This window comes from Benincasa hispida, chromosome 4 (assembly GCF_009727055.1).
Source record: "Benincasa hispida cultivar B227 chromosome 4, ASM972705v1, whole genome shotgun sequence".
NCBI classification, from domain to species: domain Eukaryota; kingdom Viridiplantae; phylum Streptophyta; class Magnoliopsida; order Cucurbitales; family Cucurbitaceae; genus Benincasa; species Benincasa hispida.
In genome coordinates, this window is record NC_052352.1 from 7677766 (window position 1) to 7700125 (window position 22360).

Sequence of the window (22360 nt, forward strand, 5' to 3'; positions counted from 1 at the left end):
ACCTGCCGCTTCAAAGCGGGTGTTAACGGCTTCCGCCCAAAAGTATGTAGGTAAACCATACTCATCAACATTGATCCTAGCAAATTCTTGCAAAAGTACATTTTTCCTTTAACTACAGAACACATTAGAACTAGCAAACGTTAACACAACACCATTTTGTTGAGGAGTTCTTAGAGCGGAGAAATTATGAAAAAACCATTTTCTTCACAAAATTTCTCAAAAGTATTGCTATCAAATTCTCCTCCATGATCACTCAAATTTTAGAAATCAAACAATCTTTTTCATTTTGAACTCTCTTTTTTGCAAAACTAGAAAGCTTTTCAAAGCATCATCCTTATGTTTTAGCATCAAACCCAAGTAAATCTGTGAAAAATCATCAACTATCACAAAGGCTAATAGTTCCCTCCAAACTAGCAATTCTAGAAGGGCCAATAATGTCCATGTGTAATAGTTGAAGGAGGCTAGTTGTAGAGATTACATTTTTAGATTTAAAAGAGGACTTAGTTTGTTTACCATTTGACAAACATCACAAACTTAGTATTTTTCAAATTTAAATTTAGGAAGAGCTCTAACCATAGAATTCTGGGAAATATTTGAAATTAAGTGCATGCTAGCATGTCCTAGTCTTCTATGCCATAACCAAGAATCATTATGCAAAGCCGATAAACATTTTATCATTAATGGACAATCATTCAAATCAATAGTATAAACATTTTCATCTCTATTTCCAAAAAAATATAACTTTTCTATCACTAGCATTTTCAATTATGCAATTCTTTTTATCAAACACAACTCTAGAAGCTTTATCACACATTGACTAATACTAAGTAAATCATACTACTTCAAACCCATCAACCAAAAGTACATTTTCAATTAAAATAGAAGATTCATTACCTATACTACCTTTACCAATTATTTACCTTTCTTGTTGTCACCAAAGGTTACAAGACCTCCATTCTTTTGGAGAGAGAGACAAACTTGGATGGTCTCCCGTCATGTGCCTCGAGCAACCACTATCCAAGTACACTTGTTTTCTTAAGGCTTTCAAACAAACCTACAAACACACAATGTTCAAGTTGATTCTTTGGTACCCACACTTGTTTGGGTCTAGATGGTTAGCATTGACAAACTTGGGAATCCATTTCATTTTTGCATAGACATTTAAGGCATTGGATTTAGACAAGTAACAAGAATAAGTTGTATGTCCAAACTTGCCACATGAAGAAACAAACAACATTATGCAAAGATTTATCTCTTACAACAAATTTATGCACTTCACTTTTCTTGGAGAAATTATCCTCTTGAGCATTGTGAAATTTTGCCCTTTGAGAAAAATTCCTTCTTGGAGAAGTAGTATAGCATTATTTCAATTTAAAACACTTAGGTCTAATATGGCCTTCAACACCACAATAATGGCATATAGGCACAAAGTTAGATTTAACATGCTTAGACACAACCTAGCATATTAAGCTTAGGCTATTATGAATGCTTTAACAAAGATAGTTTTTAGAACTTGAAGGAGTAGAACATTCATCAATATAGCCTAAATCTCTTTTATCACCAAAAGCTTGCCTACTTCAATTATCTTGTCTAATCTTTGAGCACTTATTGTCAACTTTTTAATAGATTCTTTAGCCTTATCAATGTTCTTGCAAAGCACTAAATTCTCATTTAAAATGGGTAAAATTGATACCACTCTTTTTATTAAGACTAAAGAAAATGATATGCTTTTAGTACAAATATATGTGGATGATATTATTTTTGGTTCTACTAATCCATCTTTGTGTGAAGAATTTTCTAAGTGTATGCATAGTGAATTTGAGATGAGTATGATGGGAGAACTTAGCTTCTTAACTTCTTCCTTGGACTCCAAATCAAACAACTCAAGGGTGGTATTTTCGTAAGTCAAGAAAAATACACAAGTTGCTCAACAGGTTCAAATTCAATGAAGGTAAAATTGCAAAAACTCCTATGAGCACATCCACTAAGCTTGACAAGGATGAAAAAGGTAGGTGTGTGGATATAAAAACTTATAGAGGTATGCTTGGATCTTTACTTTAATTAACAACTAGTAGACCCGATATTATTATTTAGTGTATGCCTTTGTGCTAGATTTCAATCTTGTCCGAAGGAATCACATTTACATGCCGTTAAAAGAATTTTTAAATATTTGCTTGGTACTATTGATTTAGGCTTATGGTATCCTAGAAATGTTGAATTTAATTTGGTAGGATATTCCGATGCAGATTTTGTGGGTAGTTTATTTGACCGTAAGAGTACTAGTGGGACTTGGGTAGTTCCTTAGTTTCTTGATTTAGTAAAAAGTAAAATTCGGTTGCCTTATTCACTACCGAAGCGGAATATATTGCAGTTGCTAGTTGTTGTGCTCAAATTCTTTGGATGAAACAAACTCTTTGTGATTTTGGATTAAAGTTTGATAATGTGCCTATATTTTGTGATAATACTAGTGCTATTAATTTGACTAAAAATCCTATACATCATTCTAGGACTAAGCATATTGATATTAGGCATCACTTTATTAGAGAGCATGTGCAAAATGATAATATTACTCTTGAATTTGTTGGCTCTAATAATCAATTAGCGGATATTTTTACCAAGCCTTTGAATGAAGAAAACTTTTGTAAAAATAGGCTTGAGCTCGGTATTATTCGTTGTGATACCTCTTGATTTTATAATTTTACTTGTTAAATCTTTTAGAAAGCATTTTGATAGGGAGATATGGAAAGCATGTGTTAATATTCTTAGGGGGAGTTGTGCTAAATTTATGTTCATGTTTTTAAGGGAAACATTTATGTAGTTATAAATTTTTCTTAGTTATTCTTTGATGATTCCAAAGGGGGAGAAGTTTAAGAAAAATATGCTATAAATTTGTTATGATTTTGATTGTATTAATTAGGGGGAGAATTTATTTTTTGAGTGAATTTCAAGAATGATCTTTATGGTGATATGTTGAATTTTATTATGTGCTACATATGGTTTAAGATGTATTTCAAGTTATTTTTCTTGATGGTTTGTCAATCAATAAAAAAAGGGGACATGTTGGCCTTTTTGCGCCTTAATCTCACAAGTTTAATTAATTTTGAATTACATTAAATTTATCAAATGTTTTCGCTGATGAACAACTCGATATTTTTAATTACTGAAATCTCAGTTGTTAATATGTCGCATTAGCGTGAAGTAATCGAAAGCAACGCATTCCCAAACATTTCTTGATAATCACTCAAATCGGGAGCAAAAACAAAGATCCGATATGGACCGAAACAGAGTATACTAGAGAGACAAATAACCATGGTGGATGAACGTGACAACCAGGGACCATTTTGCATGTAAACATGTCGGCAAACATATTGGTGTTGAATGGTGGTGCGAATTTTCAATTGCAAGATTAACATTGATGAATGAACTTATTTGATTTTTGGATGATTTAAATAAAAAATGAAATTTAAAAAGGGAGAATCTCTAAAAAGAATAATTTAAATATTATTTATGTTTGTGTTAACGCTAGATTTATTTACACATCGGTATGTTTTTTACTTTTTTCTGGAATTGACTTTTTAAAAGAGAATGAAATTTAAAAAGAAATGAATTAAAAGGAAAAATAAATTAATATATATTTTATGTATTGGTGTCCTATCGCTAGTTTTCTGACACTCTAGTGTAATGTTTATTTTTTATTTTTTGTTGGATTATTCATTTGAAAAAAGAAAAGAATTTTCAAAAGGAAAATAGGAATTAATAATAAGTTATTTTTTTTTTTTTTTTTTTTTTTTTTTTTTTTTTTATTTTTTTGTTTTTATATCTAACAACTAGTTTAGTTTAAAATCTCCACCATTGAATTTTTCTTTTCCAAAATCAATGTGCCAAAATTAATCGTTGTTATCTACAAAATTTTTTCTATCTCTAATATTACCATCTTCCTCTCCAAATTTTAAACCAACAAATATTTAACATTTCATAATCCTCCAACTACATCAAAAGTTTCCATTGTTGCTTTCTCTAAGTTCCCAATTTTTTTTTTTTTTTTTTATCTTATTCTTGAGAGAGTGTTATTGTATTGTGAGGATAAACTTGTTGAGTGCTTAAACTTGTAAATCCACTCTAGTGAGAGTTGTATTGTATTCTTCAAAAATTCCAACATTTGTAACGGTTTGATCCTAAACCGTGGAAAGGATCGGGTTTACTCTTGAACCCGTAAAAGGAGCTGTGGTGTAACAGTTGGGCTCTAATCCGTGGAAAGAGTCGGAAAGATTTTATTCAAATTCCTAAGAGGTGCTTGGGGAGTGGAGTAGGTCGAGTTTGACCGAACCACTATAAAAATTACAGTGTCTTCTTCTCTAACTATTTTCTTTTTATTTTTGCAATTAATTTAAGTAATTTAATGTATGTTTTAATTTGTTTTTATTTATATTGCTAAAATTTGATAGAATTAAATTATCACATTTTTGTCATCTTATTTTTGCATAAATTGAATTTTTCTTATTATTTATAAAAAGTGTATTAATTAGTTTAATTGGGTTAATTTAGAAAAAAAAAGTTTAATTAAACCCTATTCACCCTTCTACGGTTGCCATATCGATCTAACAATAGGGATATAGAAAGTAGATCCTGCTACATAACTACCATATCTAAATATTACCTCTACCCCATCATCTCTATTTATGGATAATGCATCACATAATCCATCAATTAATGTGTTGAACGATGCATGTTTATATGAAGAGATGGTTGCCTATCATATTCTATCCCGTTTGGCCCATTCACAATGTTTCCATGCATATAACATAAAAATTTCACAACGTCCATCGTAATTGGCCAATGCAATCTGATATTTATCCTAATATATGTAAGTATATATTAGGTCAACTATATTCTTTGCTTACACCAGAAGAAGAGGAAACCCACTCTCTTCTTTCTTTTTTTTTAGATATCGACGAGTTCAGCCCCAAATCTCAGAATCAATGGAATGAATGTATCTAAGACTATCTATGAAAAGATCTATTCTATCTGTATAGATAGGGGATCTCTCTATACATATAAAATCGTTTTATGGCATGATATGATCGCCTAGCCGCCCCAAGGTATCATTTCTAATACATCTGTGGGGCAAGCTCGGACACATTGAGTACACCCTATACATGTATCATAAATCTTTACTGAATGTGTTGAAAGTTTCCGTTCAGAGGTTCTTAAGGTCTCTGCCGAACTGGCATTGACCGTTTTCAAGATCCTTTGTTTTCGATTATCTAATAAATCACTTAATGAAAGTAGATTGTCCAGGGTTTTCAAGAAGAAAAAGAACGTACCCAACGTTATGATTACGAACAGACTGCCTTATTCGGCAGAGAATCACGGGCCTTTCAGAGCAAGGTTCTTTAGACTATTGTTCTCATCAAATATACCGAACTTAAGTGAAGCAAGTATTGTGGCCACTATAGGAGGGGTTGGAGTGGGTAAAACAATACTCATTATGGAATTGATCAACAACATTGCCAAAGCTCATGGAAGTGTATCCGTATTTAGAGGAGTAGGTGAACGTACTCGTGAAGGAAATACCGAGAGGGAGAGGGGCGAGTGGAGTGATCTCAAAGAGTTTTCGATTTTCATATTTCAAACGTCGACTTTGATATTTATAGAAATATACATCTAGATGTGTATAAGAGACAGGGATACACACGTCGAAGAAATCCGTTGTCTAGAGAGAGTGGAGTGATCTCAAAGAGTTTTCGATTTTCATATTTCAAACGTCGACTTTGATATTTATAGAAATATATATATCGTTTTTCGAATCAAATCAAATGAGATTTCTCATTTGTTGCCACTCAACAACAGCAGGTCTCAGCTCTGCACATATTATTGTGTTATTACTATTTGTTTAAAGGAATGTTTTTTTAAAAAATAAAGGAATGTTTTTTTCTTTAAAAAATATCCACCTTCAAACAAAATAATAATAAAAAGTAGGTACAAAATCATGATAAATATTGTTACTAAAGTCATGCATCATTATTTGACCATAAAACAATGATAAATATTACATGAATCTTTGTTCTTTAATTATCATAAAATTTACAATATTGAGGTGAACAATCCAAAATAAATTGACTAGATAAACAGTAAACATAACAACAACAACAATAATACTAACAATAACATTAGCATTAACATTCAAACATATTTAATAATCAATACATCATTCCAAGTAATAGTAAATAACTATATACATAATCTTTGAATGATTTGATTGTAGAGTTTTTCTCAGAAATAATAGCCACTGTAAACAAAATAAAAAATAAAAATCAATACAAAAAATGGACATTTTACATTTTTGTTTCATTTCAGAAATAAAGCGTCCAATTAATCCACTATAAAATAAATTCTCCAATTAATCCATTATAAAATAAAACGTTTTAGTTTAAATTCAATACCACTATTAACTTTTATTTAAATATCTATTTTTAGATTTCATTTTCTTTCTTTAATTCGTTTTAGTTTTTTTTTTCTTTTATCTACAAAATAAAGTAATATCACTATTTTTTCCATTAAGAACATAGTCTTAATTTTACATTTAAAACTACTAATAAATTTTAAAATTTTGGCAAAATGAAAAAAGATTTAAATATAATTTTACATTTAAAAAGATTAATTTTTTTTTCTATTAGGAATATATTTAAATACTTATTTTTAGATTTTGTTAAAATTTTCTTTGAACGTGAATTAAAGATAATTTTTTATTTTTAAAAATTTGAGTTAGATTATTTTTACTAAAAGTAGGGAGAAAATGCCATTTTTTTTCCTTGTAAACAAATCTCTCATTTTACATGTGATGCTAAAAGATATGAAAAATGTGATTTTTATTATTTTTCTATTACGTATAATGCTAAAAAAATTAGAGAAAAATAAATTATTAATGATTTCAAACGTAAATTTTTTCTTTTTCAAAGCTAATCATTTCAATATAAACAAAAATAATAACTTATTTATCTAAATAGTTTTAAAAGTGTCTTTTTGACTAATTATCTTTGTAAAATACCTTATTTTTCTAATTAACCCATTAGTACATTTGATTTTAAATTTATTATGTCATTAAAAAATCTAGAATCATTTAGAAGTCTAATAATATATTTTTAATACTTAACCCGAACATATATAACACAATGTTAATCACGTGTAATTCTCCCTTATGATAATCTATGAAATTAAACCTATATAAAAAAAAATGAGAATCAATACAAAAGGAATTAACCCACTATAAAAAATATAACTTATTAAAAGAAAAATATTGCACCTTACCAAAAAAACTTTGAATAATAGTTTGTAGAACTATTTTTTAATATAATATTCACTGTAAACAAAATAAACATTAAAAAATCAGTAAAGATTATCAAAAACTTAATTTTTTTGTTAAATAACAAAAATATATCAACTTATCAAATAAAATACTACACTGAAACAAATTAATAATATGAATGTGGAAATGAACGTAGAAGATGATCGATATTTGAAAATAATGGAAGAAGGTAGAAGAAATGAAGGAAATTTTCGAGTGTTTGTTGTATGTAAAGGAAGATGAAAAAAGATGAAAATTTGTTGTCTGTAAAGGAAGATGAAATTTTCTCTCGAGTGAAGATGAAAAAATGAAGGGGAAGACGAATTTGGTCCGACTAAGATGAAAAAATGAAAGGGAAGATGAATTCGGTCCGATGAAGATGAAAAAATGAAGGGGAAGATGAATTTGGTCCGACTAAGATGAAAAAATGAAAGGGAAGATGAATTCGGTCCGATGAAGATGAAAAAATGAAGGGGAAGATAAATGGTTTTAAGGTGGAATGAGCGGAAAAAGATGAAATTGGGGTCTGAATGTGTGTTGAATAGATGCATTCAAAGTGAGTTGACAACTCACTGGGACGCGCGTCTGAATGTGCCTGTTCAACAAATGCATTCTGACTATATAGATGTGTGTGTTTTTTTAATGTGCAGAAAAAAATTTGGAATGCGTTTTTTGAAGAAACACATTCGGATAAGGATAAAAAATTCATCCCTTTCCCTTAAATGAGTTGAAAACAACTGATTTTTCCTAATTTAATTTGATTTATTTTTCCTAATTCAATTCGACTTTCACCCCAAAAGTCTAATTAACCGGAAAAGACTATCGGAGTGCTTCATTTAAACACTTCATTGGCATTGTTTTGCTAATGTAATGATAGAAGGATCCCTAGTACTACTCTTCAAAATTATCCTAAATTCATTTCTATTGTGATGTTGACAAGACTTGAGAAAACCAAACTTATGTTAAATAATTTTAAACGAATTTTCTAAGTACTTAAAAGATGATATATATATATATTCTTTTAAACTATAAAAAATGATATCAAACTTGTTTTTTAGTTTGGTGTAATGATGACACCTAAAATGATTTTATTTCTCATTAACTATGACAGCAAAAAGGACCTTTCATGTCAATTTATTGCTGTTATTCCAACTATTTGCACAAAAGAAATAAAATGGTCACTTTTATAGAAGTTTTGTAATCACTGGAACAGAAAATTTTAGACAAGAGGAAAACATCCTAGAACTACCAAATAAGCAAATAAAATGTGTTTAATTTCTATTTTCTTTCAAATCGTCTTAAAGTGCCTAACCTTTTTTTTAAGGCTTTAAGCCATCTGCCAACCACTATGTTAGATTAAGGCAAAATTACAAAAAGAAAGAAAAAGAAACCTTATGGCCTAAACTTTGTATTTTATTTAGAAAATATCCTATAATATCTAGATTTTTTCCGACGTTCAAGATTAACTTGAGCTTTCATACATATTTTAAAACTACCTCTTTTAAGTCAGCTATACATAAAATCAAGCTGATAGAAATAACCTTAGATCCTCTCACGAATGAGAGCCAAAACCGGTATTGAAAAGACATCTTTCTAGACCAAAGAAAGCTTCGAAGAAGAAGCCAAAGCTACTAATTCATGGGCATCTGTTTCCCTCTCTTAGATTTTTACAAAAGCTATAAATATTCATAAAGAAAGTAAGAGAGCAAGCCTCTTCAACAAAGGAACAGATTTCTGAAAGGTTCGAATCTTAAGCGAATCTGATTCTACTATCACCGGGGGATTTCTACTCTTCCATAGAGCCTCCAACCAACTCTTTCAAACGTTCAAGGACGACTTTGGCTTCAAGAACTTAAATGGTTATCTGTAATGACAAAACTGCAACCGCCGACAATAGAACTACCTCTGAAATCTTTGACCAGCCAGCTGATGCCTCCCCTGGCAATCTTGTAGACCAAGCAGCAAAACTACTATTAGGATAGAAACATATTAAAACTTTGGATAGGAATTTAGACATGAAATTAGTATAGAAATGTTTGGGGCCCAAATTTTCATTTTAAGTCAGTGACACACCATTTTGAGATTTAAATAAAATACTTATTAAAGGCATTTGAGTTCTTCCCACTTAAAAAGGCATATTATAAAATAAATTAGAGCGATCAATACATCATTCAAAAAGAAAAAAAAAATCAATTATTGAATAATTTGCATTGATAAAAAGTCAAAATCTTACCTAATTTTTGTAATTCATACAGTCATCATGATTAGATAAGAGATTGCAAGTTTTTTGTTTCCATGCAAAGTTGGGACCTAATTGCTTCAAAATACTGACCAATTATAGATATATGGATATAGTCTCATTCAATGCACCTTATAGCATATAAAAGAAAAATGATCTACAGAGGAGCAATGTAATATAAATATGATGAGTTCTTTGAAGTTTCCTCTTGAGAGAGGGGCTTTAATTAATGACTAATGTCATATACTTTCCTAGGAAAGATCCATGAATATAACAAATACCAAAAGACAGTACCCCATTGTAAAGGTTATTGGCTTTTGTGGGAATTTGTTTTGGGTCTTTGTTGGATTTTTCTTTCCCAAATCTGTACCCTCAATAGCTGTAAGATTTGACAAGGACCCACCAATCCTTGACACGTGCTGCCTCCCAAAAAGAAAAGGAAAAAAAGATGAATAAGAATTTAATTTAAGCAAGTGCAGAGCGGCAAAAAGGCCAGACCCCCCCTTTTCCACTCTCTTTTTCTACCCTCTAATCTTCTTATCCCCTTCCTAAAGGTCTGGTAATGTCCTTAAAACTGAAGTCTTGAATTGGGTTTGGATTGAGAATCAGCAGCCCAATTGGTCTGTCAGCAAAACTACTCCGAGTTGGGTTATGGACATCCATCAGCATCTAGAAGGCAAAGAAAGGCAATTGGAGAAGCAACAATTGCCAGCTAATTCCTCTTCTCCTCCTTCAGCATCTTCATCCCCTTCTCATGAATTTTCCTTCTCAGTTTCTCTTCAAACTTCCTCCACAGACAAAGCCAAAACCTCACCTTCCTTCACCATTGATTTGTCTCCAGCAGATGACATCTTCTTCCATGGCCATTTGCTTCCTCTTCACCTCTTGTCTCATCTTCCAGTCCCTCCCCGCTGCTCAACCAACTCCATTGAAAGCTATGCCCTTCCCATTAGAGACCTAATAAATGACAAGGAGCCCAAGAAAGAGAGTAGCAGCTTCATCAATTGCAAGAGAGACGAACACTACCAAAACAACAGCAGTGATACAAGAGAAAAACCCAAGTCGAAGTCTTTCTCCTTGCTCGGTTTAAGGTGGAGAAAGAGATATGAAGTTGAAGAGCAAGATAATAAAGTGGAACATGACAAAAGGAAGTTTGGATTCAATTTGAGCAATGTACTGAAGAGATATGCCAGGATGGTGAGGCCATTTTTACACTTGAGAGGGAGAAGAGATGATATGCAACTCCATAGACAGTCTTATTCATTTTCAGGTAATTTAAGTTTGAGAAAGAAGCCAGAATTGAAAGGAAGAGGCGAGTTCTTCTCAGCCCCAGTTTCCATGAGAACATCTCCAACAAATAGTGGTGTTCTCCTTACAACTACAACTCTTCCTCCTTCCACTAATGACAGCTCAATGGAGGAGTTGCAGGCAGCAATTCAAGCAGCAATTGCTCATTGCAAGAATTCAATACTGAAAGAGGAGAGACTCAAATGTTAAGAGCATATACAACGGATACATATTGTTCATAAATCATATTCTATTTCTTCTATAAAAAATTATTCAGCATCTTTGCTTTTTCAGCATTAATGTGCGTAGTCTGTACGTGTATATAGATAAAAAGAGATATCAAATCAGTCCAGAAGGTCCGGTTTGATATATATATAATGTTTGTGCTCTGGCCCTTTCAATGATTTTTTTATCATGCAGCTCAAGAGGTGTTTTAAGACTCATACTTTTTCACTTTAATCACAAAATAAATAAAAAAAAATTGCCACATAATAAATTATAATTAGATGCACTTAAAATATTTTTCGATGTTTAATTGACAGGTTGTTTAGTTTCTTACTGCTTAAAATTTATCCTTCTGAACAAGTGGATAGTCATAAGTGTAGAAATAGATTTAGATGTAAGTTTGTACTATAATCGTTACTGAATCTCATTTACCCTTAAACGAAAGCAATAATGATGTGGAATAAGAAGCTCTGATTTGAAGAGAGTTCATCATTAACATTTTGGATTTTACAACTGGGGCAAGGCATTGAGCAGATAAGGATATAGAAAATGACATAAGAAAAGTTGAATGATCTACTAACCTTCAAAAGAAAGGAAAATGTGACGAATCTATCATCTACCTGGTGATCACTTTACCAATTGAGTGGCCATGAGCACAAGTTAAATCAAACAACAATCCAAGTTTGGACAGGCAAATACCTCTCTTCTGCCAGCTCTGCTCTCTCCTTTTCGTCTTTTTGAATCATTTATAAGCCAGACAAAAACCACATAAAACGTTGGGACCATAGCTCTCACATAAGTATAAAAATGGTGAGCAAATTCAATAATTGTCTTGATCTACTGATGAACTATTTTTCTCTACCACACCTATCTCTTACTTTTAAGAATATAAAACCATAAATGAGGCAATAAAAAATAATTTTTCCACAGAGATTACCTCATTATATATAAAACTGCCCAAAAAGATCAAAATGACATCGAGAAAGTATAAAAGTGTGGGAATAATGCCTGAAAACATTGCTTCAGATACCAGGGGCAGAGGTACAACAAATAGACAGTTAAAAAGTGTAAAACCATTTCTAAATGCATCGAAAAGTGAAAAACCATTTCTAAATGCATCGAAACAAGTGAAAGCTCTTAAAAGAGAAGGCTAATGGGGCTCAAAAGGGTGTGGGGTCACCTTAGACATTCATATAAATATCGATAACCCAATTACCCACCACTACATAAAATTTTAAAAACAATAATTCAAAAAAGGTATCAATACCTTCAATAACAGTTGATATGGTTTTTCAAAAATGGAAAATATCAGAATGAATGACATATATCGCAATGGTCCGGGCAACTGACAGGAAAGCTACCTTTTTCATCTGACTAGGAGGAGGACCATCTTTTTTTGTGATAATAATCATTATTGCATTGCCATCTAACAAACCCACCTGATCAATCCCCCCACTCTAAAAGAAGTGCTTTCAGTCTTTTCAACAATCACCCCAAGCCTACAAACAAAGAAAACAGGGAAAAAACCGCAATGCTTTTATTAGAGTCGTGTGAATTTGTGCATGTGTGACTGAGGTCCTGTGCACATTTTAACAAGAAAATCCAATATGGACGTTGAATTTCATTGCTAGAGAAGAATGAAATGCCATTTTTCTAGTATCAATGAAAGAGACAACTGGCCGATCCTTGCCCTGCCATCCATCAAGGAAGCCCCCACAGAAAAAGGTGATGGCTGTTGGAGCTTAAAAAGATGATATTATATATTATCAGAATTTGAGCTTCTGGTGACCACATTTATCTCATCAAATGGTTAATCAATTGATATAGTGCAAAAACATCACAAGGTTCTATCACAGAACTTTAATCAAACACTTAACATGCATAACCCATCAAAAGCAGCTGCGCACAGATTCTAAAACTTGCCTTCAAATAAACTTAATTCTTCCACATGAATCAAAGTTCAAATTCCTCACCCTTATTTTCTTTCCATCTACCTGTCTTCCTAAACACATTTAGAGGAATCGATGATCTAAAATAGTTTAACTGAACCCATGAACAAACAACAGATAAATAAAGAAAGGATTAAAACAAATACCAAAATTTGAACAAAAGAAACAATGTACAGTTCATTTAACATCAAAATTAAACCAAACAGGATGAGTGGGTGGTTGGATAACGATCTTAACTTTCTTGATCCACTGACTACAAGTGCAAACTGTCCACTAAAATTATGGTACATGACTTCAGATTCACTCTACCCATAACTTTCTATTTTTCAAAATTTCTTTATGGGATCATGACATTTTGTCACTTGTCGCCCAGCTAAGCAACACGAAGCCATGGCCCTTCGCTGGGTTGCTCCCAAAGAATTCCTAGTACAATGAGTCAAATTGGGGCCGTACAATATCGCGTAACTGGCCTATTAGAGAATTTCCAAATCCTACTTTCCAGTAGCCCAATATATTGAGATGGTTGATATTGAACAGATCAAGTTTGAGATTCATCCAATGATGTTTTATTATTCTATTGTGAAAAGTTATTTTTAAAGTTTTAAGAAATACATTTTCAAGTATTTAATTTAAAAAATAAGTGATTTAAAATAAAATTAGAGTGTTTGACAACCATCAAGTATATTTTAATTTGTTTTATCAAGAGTATTTAAATAAAAATGAGTTTTTTGACCAACACTTTTTTATCAAATCAATCCAAATGGGTCCTAAATTTTACTTAATATTGCATTAGATATTGAGAAAAAAAAAAGTTGGGTCATACGATTAGAGTATTTCTTTTTACACAAAAAAACATAGTATTAAGAATTGTGAAGTCAATACAATATTTTGATAGTTAGTTCGACAACTTGACAACCACTACTTCACAAAATTAGAATTCCAAATAAACCAAATTTGAAAATAACCAAGATGGGCTAAAGAATGAGTCATTGTATTTAATAATTTACATAAATTAAAGCATATAGCAACTTTTGTACACAACTTTAGAAATAGTAATAAAAGTCTTTATCTATTGAAAGTTTGCAACAATTTATAGTTGATTTATAAGATCCAGTCATATGTCCTTGTTCATTCATCTAAGTTTTTTTCCTATCCACTTGTTTCCTTAGGTACTTGGTATTGCTACTTTTTTAAGTTGATGGTCTCATACATACATGCACACAAAATAATTTAGAATTAAGGATAATAAATTATATAATTTTCATCCTATGGTTTTTTATTATGTAACCATCAACTTGAAAAGATAACAATACCATGTAGGTAAAAGAAATGAGTGGATAAGAAAGAAATTGGGATGAATGAGCAAGGACATATGAATTCATCTTACAAATCAACTATGAAACGATACAAACAATAGTTCAATATATAAAGACATTTATTATTATCTCTAAAGTTGATATGTGAAAGATGTATTTATCAAGTGTATCTCTACAAGAAACTGTACAAGGGTATAAATACTGTATTAACATCCTAAGAATAGAGTCTAACCATATCTTAAACACTCTCCAAATAAGACTCTCCAAAGGAGACTTAGTATATATTCACAACCTCCCTCAAACTCAAGGTGGTAAGGTTGGAATCAATTTAAGTTTTTTAAATAGTTGGAAAAAATGACTAGGAGGTAAAGCTTTGGTGAGAATTTTGGGTGGTGGAAACAGAGTGTAACATCAGAGTTTTGCTAAGGAGATGATGATAAACAAAGTGACAATCATTCTCAATATGCTTGGTGCATTTATGAAAAACATCATTATGAGAAATTTGAATGACATTACGATTGTCACAGTGAAGTATAGTGGCAGACGAGTGAAGGACTCCCATATCAGCAAGAAGCCAGCGAAACCACAAGAGTTCTGACATAGCATCAGCCAGAGCACGATATTTAGATTCCGTACTAGAACGGGGAACAACACTCTGTTTCTTATCGCACCAAGAAACGAGAGAATCACCAAGATAGAAACAATAATTGGAGGTAGAACGTTAGTTAGTAGGATCACCAGCCCAATCAGCATCAGAATGGCCTAATAAAACCAGGGAAGACTGGGAAGAAAACTGAAGTCCATGCCCTAAAGTACCTTTGACTAATGGATGATACGAAGAACAAAACAAAATGAATGGTCAGAGAGACAACCATGAACTGACTAACAATATGAACAACATATGCAATGTCAAGATGAGTGACTGTCAGATAAATAAGACTGCCAACAAGCTGACGTTAGAGACTTGCATCTTCAAGTGGAATTCCATCAAATGGAGTCAAGCGAACATTAGGATCGAGTGGTGTTGGAGCTGTAGTAGAGTCAGTAATACCGGAGCACACCAAAAGATCCGAGGCATACTTTACTTGAGACAACGAATAACTAGCAAAGCTCAACGATACTTCAAAGCCAAGAAAATAACTGAGTGAACCGAAGTCCTTCATCTCAAAGTGTTCGCCAAGATAGCATTTTAGATCAAAGATAGCTCGAGGATCATTCCCCAATAATAATCATATCATCAACATACAGGAGAAGAAGGACAATATCATGAGTTGTCTGCTGCGTAAATAGTGTTGTGTCATGAGAACTAGTTGTATATCCAAGTTGAATGATAGTGGAACAAAAAGTTGCAAACCAAGCTCGAGGGGCTTGCTTCAAACCATATAATGCTCATTGGAGGAGGCCTACTTTTTGGGATGGAAAAGAGACACCTGGGGGCGGTTGCATATATACTTCCTCAAATAAGGCCCCATTAAGGAAGACGTTCTTGACATCCATTTGAAAAAGGGGCCACTGTTTTGCTGCAACAACTGCTAAGAGGCACCAAACAGATGTCATTGTGCCACAGGTGCAAAGGTCTCTTCATAATCGATCCCATACTCTTGAGAATATCCTTTTTCTACCAACCGAGCTTTATAACGCTCAACATAACCGCCAGAGTAAGTCTTGATCTTGTAGACACACTTGCAACCAATGGGTTTCTTTCTAGGGGTAAGTCAACGTAGTCTCATGTGTGCATTTTATCGAGAGCCTGAAGTTCTTCTTTCATAGCTTGCTACAACAAAGGATTAGTATTTGCCTCATGAAATGAGGTAGGTTCAACAAGGAACTAATAGTAGAAAAACAATGAAAATTTCGAAGGTGAGTAGGAGGTGCCTTTACCTTAGTGGAGCGTCGAACAGAAGAGGAAGGTCATGAAAAGGTCCAGGTTCCACCGTTGGGACAAACGGATGATCAAGGTCAACAGAGACAGGCACTGACTGTTCAAGCTAAGAATCATCAGAAGATACAGAAGAAGGGAAAAGATCAAACGGACCATTAGAAACATATGGAAGAGGACTCAAGAGAGAATCATGAAAGGTTGAGAGACTAGAGAACATAATGTGTTCTCAAAAAGTGACATGGCAGGAGATGCGAAATCTGTTAGAAAGAGGGCCCCAACAATGGAAACCTTTGTGTTCAGTTCCATAGCCAAGAAAGCAACATAGATGTGCACATGGTTCTAATTTGGTATGTTCATGAGGGTAAAGAAGTACAAAACATGAACAACTAAAGACCTTGAGGTTAGAGTAATCGGGAGAAATATCATACAAGCGTTCAAAAGGAGAAGCATTTTGAAGAATAGATGAAGGAAGATGATTGATTGTGTAGATAGAGGTAAGAGCGGCTTCACCTCAAAACTTTGCAGAACAAGAGGCAGACAATAGTTAGGCCCGGACGGAGTCTAGGATATGACGATGTTTCCGCTCCATTCGCCCATTTTGTCGAGAGGTTTGAGGACAAGAGCACTGAATAAGAGTGCCTTGCTGGGTAAGAAAGGAAAGAAGCCTGAAGTCTTTATATTCCAAGGCGTTATTTATATGCAAAACTTGATTGGGCAAGAAAACTGAGTGTGAACCATGTTAGCAAAATCAATATATATTTGAGACAGGGAAGAGCGATGTTTAAGGAAATCTATCTAGGTAAACCGAGAGTAATCATCAATGAATAAAACAAAATAGCGATACCCATTGACAGTGGAAATAGGAGCGGGTCCCCAAATATCAGAGTGAATTAAGTCAAAAGGATTATCGCTTATAGAACTAGATTAAGAAAAAGACAATGCAGGTTGTTTTTCAAGTTTGCACTTCAAACAGTCAAAAGATACAAACTTGGAGACATTATTCAAATTGATTAAATGATAGAGTTATTCGGAAGAAGCATGATCGAGACGGAGGTGCCACGGTGACAGCGGTAGAAAGAGAACAAATAGGAAGTCGAAGAGATGTGAGCTTAAACAATCTTCCCACTTTGTGGCCCGTACCAATCGTCTGTCCTGACCACAGATCTGAACCTGACACCTAGTAGAAGAAAAAGACATAGTTAAACCAAGGTCACACAATTGCCCGACGGACAAGATTAAAGGACAGATTTAGAACACGATAAGTATTAGAAAGCTGTAATAGGGAAGTGTCAACGGAACCAACATGAGATATGGTCATGCAATTACCATCAGTAACATAAATGGGAGGAAAAGATTTGGTAGGAGTGGATGCAGACGGAAGAGGAAAATAAAACGTCATATGTTTGCAACAAGCGGAATCAAGAAGCCATCTATTACCTGGGAAGACCGCAAGCGTGGAGGAATTGGATGAAATCACTTGTTTAAGCAAGTCTTATAAGTCACTCATTTAAAAAATAGACGGGAAAGGTTCAGAGGTAGCAGAAGAGGCAGCAGCAACAGTAGAAGCAGAGTCAAGATTAGATGTAAGAGATCGAGACTTGGAGGTATGTCTCGGTGGTCACGGTGGTCTTATAGGATAGTTATTTAGAATATGACCTCTTTCGTGCACACGACTTTTGGATAGTCAGCAAACTTATACCCAATGAGCTTACAGTTTTAACAAAAGGAAGCTTCAGAAGTATAAGGCATATGAGTGTTGACGAGTGCAACCTCTGATTGCCGGGAAGAAGTGATGCCAAGACGTTTTCTACAAACAAAATTTCTTAAATTGTTGCATCTAGAGATGGAAGGGACTACAGTGGAGCAAAGCAACACGGGCCAACTCATATTCTGGACGAAGTCCCATAAGGACCTTAATAAGACGTAGGTGATCAGTACTTATTTTAGCTTGATCCCATTGTGTTCAAACTGGCAGAAGTGTAGCCAAATAGTCATTAACAGATTGTCCCGTCTCCTTAGTAAGATTAATCATGAAAGATCTCTTATCAAAGAGAACCCATGAGCAGAAGCAAGATCGTTCCAAATTCATTGTGACAGAATTACAAGCATTCACAAACATACAAGCTAGTTATGCATTTCAGAACAAATTACGACATTCTTTCGAAATTAAATATAAAAGTAACGAGAGACATACCTTTGAAGAACGTTTCTTCTAACTTTCTCTTGCTCTCGTGGAGAACTTGGACCAACACCTCTTGATGTCGCTAGATCGTCTACCCAATCGTCTAGTCAACCATGAACAATCTTCTCCACAAACAAGCAACCTTTCAGACACCATCACTCAGTAATCTTGGTATTCTCGGAGTGAGAATCTAGGGGGTATGGGCTCTGTTGGATTTGGTAGAGGGAAGAAGAAGATAACGATCGTACTATACGACCAAGCAAGTGGGAGAAAGATACTATCTAATGTATAGACTGTGGTGCTTAACCGTTTAATAAAGGTACACGATCGTTTAGTAAAACAGGTTTGATCGTTTACACGATTGCTTAGAGAAACTCGCTAGCTACGCGATCGTTTAGTAAAACGCTACATGATCGTTTAGACAAAAGCTTAGAAGGCTGTCGTATAGTCTCTCGTGAGCTAAACGATTGGCTGTGTACTCAAATGAAGCAATACTTACAAAATGAAAACATTTTTCATTTTAACCTTCAGTTATGAAAACTGAATATAACCTCCCACTTTTATGCACAGTTAGGGAGAAACCACCAACAAATATCTCATAATTGTTTTAATTATAAATAAATATAATAACTAACTTATCATATTATATTTATAACGTATAGTTTTAATATCACATTATATGCAACATTTAAACCATAGTCTTTTTCTCCTTTACTTGATATAAATCATATTTATATCATTTTCCTCCAATTAATGTATCTCATACATCATGTCAACTATATCATATATAATTGAACCAATTTAATCATATAATATATAATCAAACTCCTTCTTGTCAATTTGATCACTTCAAACTGACCCAAAAACTAATTTTCAAATTGAATCCATTGAGCTACCAAGGGGACCTTATGGACCTGTAGCTTGAAGCTCCAACGATACGTGAATAGCTGACTAAATGAAAAAAATCGGACATGAGGATTTCCATGAGCAGCGGAATGATCGTTCTAAATTTCATTCATATATGAACATTAACAATTACAATCAAGAAACAGAAACATACAGGCTATACATAAAACGAAATTACAGCATGTTTTACTATACGATCAAGGAATAAAACTATACATACCTTTGAAGATTCATCTTCAAACACCCTCGATCACGAACGCTCGTTCACAGCAAGACGACAATCACGAACACTCGAACACTTCGATCGTTACACTACACGATCACAACGATCGGGAACTCAGTGATCTTCAAGATAAAGAACACAGCAAACGACCTCCAAAAACCTCGATCATGTCAAGTTGAGTTCGACACCACCACAATGGCTACCTTGGTATTCTCAGTGTGAGAATCCAGAAGTGTGGGCTCTGTGTGGACTTGGTTAGAGGACGAGACTGGAGGAACAATCGTGTAAACGATTGAGTAAGTGGGAGATGATAGGGTCTATCGTATAGATGATGCCCAATTGTTTAATAAACATTATGCGGTCGTTTAGAAAAAGCTCTGCGATCGTTTAGCTAATCGGTCAGCTGAGTAACTATTGTGTAGAGTCATTCCATGATCGTCTAGTCTCTCTTCAGCTATTGTTTAGTGAATCTCATTCACTTGACAACCACCGTGAGTCTTTTTTCGAGAATAGAAATCTCAAAACATCAACCCTTACTAAATTAGGAAAACATCTTTCCTTTTATCTCACGGTTATCATGAAACCACCAATAACCCCCGATTTAATTGGTTATTAAAGAAAAAGAGATAATTATCCCATAACTATTATTATTATAAATATATATGATAACCAACTTACCATAGTATATTTATAACCTATAATTTTAATATTTCATGTCATGAAACGTATAAACCATAACTCTTTTTCTATTTCATGGTTCTTAATGTAAATCATTTACATTAATCCTCCACTTGATGTATCTTATACACCACCCCACCTCGATCATATCATATATAATCGAATTACCTCTTGTTAATTTGAACATTTCAAATCAACACTAAGAACTGATTCTTAACTTGAATCCCTTGAGCTACCAAGGGGACCTTATGGAATTATAACTCGAAGCTCCAATGGTACATGAATAACTGATTAAACTCTTTAGTCATGGGATCCACCATTCTTAACTGTCAGGCACTCCACTAAAGACCGACAGCTAAACTCTTCTTACTACAGATATATTATGTGTCCATATCAACCAATCAACAGTCTGATAACCCTTCACAGATCGCTCTAAGTACAGCTGGGCCAATAATTGTTATGATCCTATAGTTGCATCTAACTTCTTAAGTACCACTGATCCCTCTAATGAACATAAGTCATAGTCCTACTATGACTGAGTCATCTCTTCCAAAGAGAAGTTGTGGCTACTATGTTCAAGCCACGAAATTAGCCTTTAAGGGAGCAATCTATCTACTACCCCTGCTTCGGGGAAGAAGTGAATTCCATCTTTTGTAATTGAGTTCCCAGCTTCCAAATCAGACAAGTCCCCAAAAAGGTAGGCATGTTGGCAATCTAGCCACTCTTACCCATACAAATCAAAGGACCGCCCTCAAAGGCAGGAGTTCCCAAAACACTCAGGATTGAGGTCATGTCACCTATGGTCGTTTAAGTGAGATGTAAGTCTCCAGTATCAATGACGTTATATACAGAGACTAGTCATCTCGTGGTTCGGTCTTATACAAACTCTTTGTATAGGACACCACTGCTCACATGTCTCCACATGAATGGTCAGGATCTACCATCTGTAGTAGCTCACAACACTTATAAACCTTTATAAAGCGGACCCTATCTGTAGTGTCACCAGGATCAGGTATCCCACCTTAATCCTTATACTACAGACCTATTTAGGTTATCACTTAAGGTATGATCCACTTGTGTATCTCATATACATGTTTAAGTTTACATACAATAACCATGGAGCTTTGTTTATTGGATATGAGTAAATTCCAGATAAAATAACTCTTAATTTATTCATAACAATGTGTATAAATTACAAACTACGAGACTCCGGGAGAATTAGGACACCAATCCCAACAATCTCTCACTTATCCTAATGCTTCGGGAGACTAATGTACAATACAAGATAAAGACATGTACAATATACAATAAACTAGGGCATACCCCAATATCATCTCCCACTTACCCTAGACAAGATGTCGCATGTCCCGCAGACCCATACTCTCTACGTGACCCTCGAACACTTTAGCCGTGAGAGCCTTTGTAAACGGATCAGCAACGTTCTACTTCGACGTGATCTTCGTGACTATCACATCACCATGATGCACAATCTCCCTGATCAAGTGGTATTTCTGCTCTATATGCTTGCCCCGACAATGACTCCAAGGTTTCTTCGAATTTTCCACAGCCCCGCTTCTATCACAATAAAGCGTGATAGGCAAATCCATATTTGGAATAACTTCCAAATTTATAAGGAATTTTCTCAGCCAAACAGCCTCCTTAGTAGCTTCATAAGCGGCTACGTATTCAACTTCCATAATGGAGTATGCGATGCATCTTTGCTTTATGCTTCTCCACACTATAGCCCCTCTATTCAGAGTGAACACTGACCACCATGTCGATTTACGAGAATCTCTATCGGTCTAAAAGTCAGAGTTTGTGTATCCTGTAAGGATCAAATCCTTATCTCCATACACGAGTATGTAGTCCTTCATTCTTCGATGATACTTGAGGATTGTCTTGACTGTCGTTCTGTGATCAAATCCTAGATTGGACTGATAACGACTGACAATCCCTACTGCATAGCAAATGTCGGGTCTGGTACACAACATTGCATACATTAAGCTTCCAATAAATGAAGCATAGGGAATCCATCTCATCTCTTCAACTTCTTGAGGTGTCTTAGGACATTGATCCTTAAACAAAACGATTCCATGCCTGAACGTAATAAACCCCTCTTAGAATCTTG

The 22360-nt window shown here is 33.9% G+C and overlaps 1 protein-coding gene across 1 annotated transcript; it reads left to right on the forward strand.

Annotated features, from left to right (window-relative positions):
• The first annotated feature begins 9604 nt into the window (after positions 1-9604).
• Positions 9605-11296, forward strand: LOC120076826 (BRI1 kinase inhibitor 1-like). Its single transcript, XM_039030758.1, has one exon. The coding sequence runs from the start codon at positions 10236-10238 to the stop codon at positions 11079-11081; it is 846 nt and encodes a 281-aa protein (XP_038886686.1). The 5' UTR covers positions 9605-10235; the 3' UTR covers positions 11082-11296.
• Positions 11297-22360: the final 11064 nt, after the last annotated feature.

Bases quoted from the DNA above. Each gene is read 5' to 3' on its own strand.
- LOC120076826 (XM_039030758.1), top strand. From the start codon at position 10,236: ATGGACATCCATCAGCATCTAGAAGGCAAAGAAAGGCAATTGGAGAAG.